This window comes from Eimeria mitis, genomic scaffold (genome assembly GCF_000499745.2).
Source record: "Eimeria mitis Houghton genomic scaffold, Emh_scaff1987, whole genome shotgun sequence".
Lineage (NCBI taxonomy): Eukaryota > Apicomplexa > Conoidasida > Eucoccidiorida > Eimeriidae > Eimeria > Eimeria mitis.
In genome coordinates this window covers 7,810-8,359 of record NW_013570310.1, presented here as the reverse complement: position 1 = coordinate 8,359, position 550 = coordinate 7,810, and the positions used below count along the sequence as shown (strand labels likewise).

Here is a 550-nt window from a genome sequence, read left to right as displayed (position 1 = left end):
TCCCGGTCACCAAACGCACGAGATACTGCACACATATAAACCCTAAACCCTAAACCCTAAACCCTAAACCATAAACAATAAACACTAAACACTAAACCCTTCAGGTCCCGGTCACCAAACGCACGAGATACTGCACACAAACCCTAAACCCTAAACCCTAAACCCTAAACCCTAAACAATAAACACTAAACCCTTCAGGTCCCGGTCACCAAACGCACGAGATACTGCACACATAAACCCTAAACCCTAAACCCTAAACCCTAAACCCTAAACAATAAACACTAAACCCTTCAGGTCCCGGTCACCAAACGCACGAGATACTGCACACATAAACCCTAAACCCTAAACCCTAAACCCTAAACCCTAAACCCTTCAGGTCCCGGTCACCAAACGCACGAGATACTGCACACATAAACCCTAAACCCTAAGCCCTAAACCCTAAACACTAAACCCTAAACACTAAACCCTTCAGGTCCCGGTCACCAAACGCACGAGATACTGCACACATATAAACCCTAAACCCTAAACCCTAAACAATAAACACTAAACA

General features: G+C 44.9%; 1 protein-coding gene across 1 annotated transcript in view; it reads right to left on the bottom strand.

Annotated features, from left to right (window-relative positions):
* EMH_0046940 (protein phosphatase 2C, putative) overlaps positions 1 to 550 on the bottom strand; it is a gene marked incomplete at both ends in the record, with an annotated part of 3,556 nt that overhangs the window by 194 nt on the left and 2,812 nt on the right. Inside the window, 3 exons of the mRNA XM_013496224.1 lie at positions 98 to 130; positions 192 to 224; positions 370 to 402. Of these exons, the coding sequence (XP_013351678.1) occupies positions 98 to 130; positions 192 to 224; positions 370 to 402 (99 nt within the window). The remainder of the gene's footprint in view (positions 1 to 97; positions 131 to 191; positions 225 to 369; positions 403 to 550) is intronic.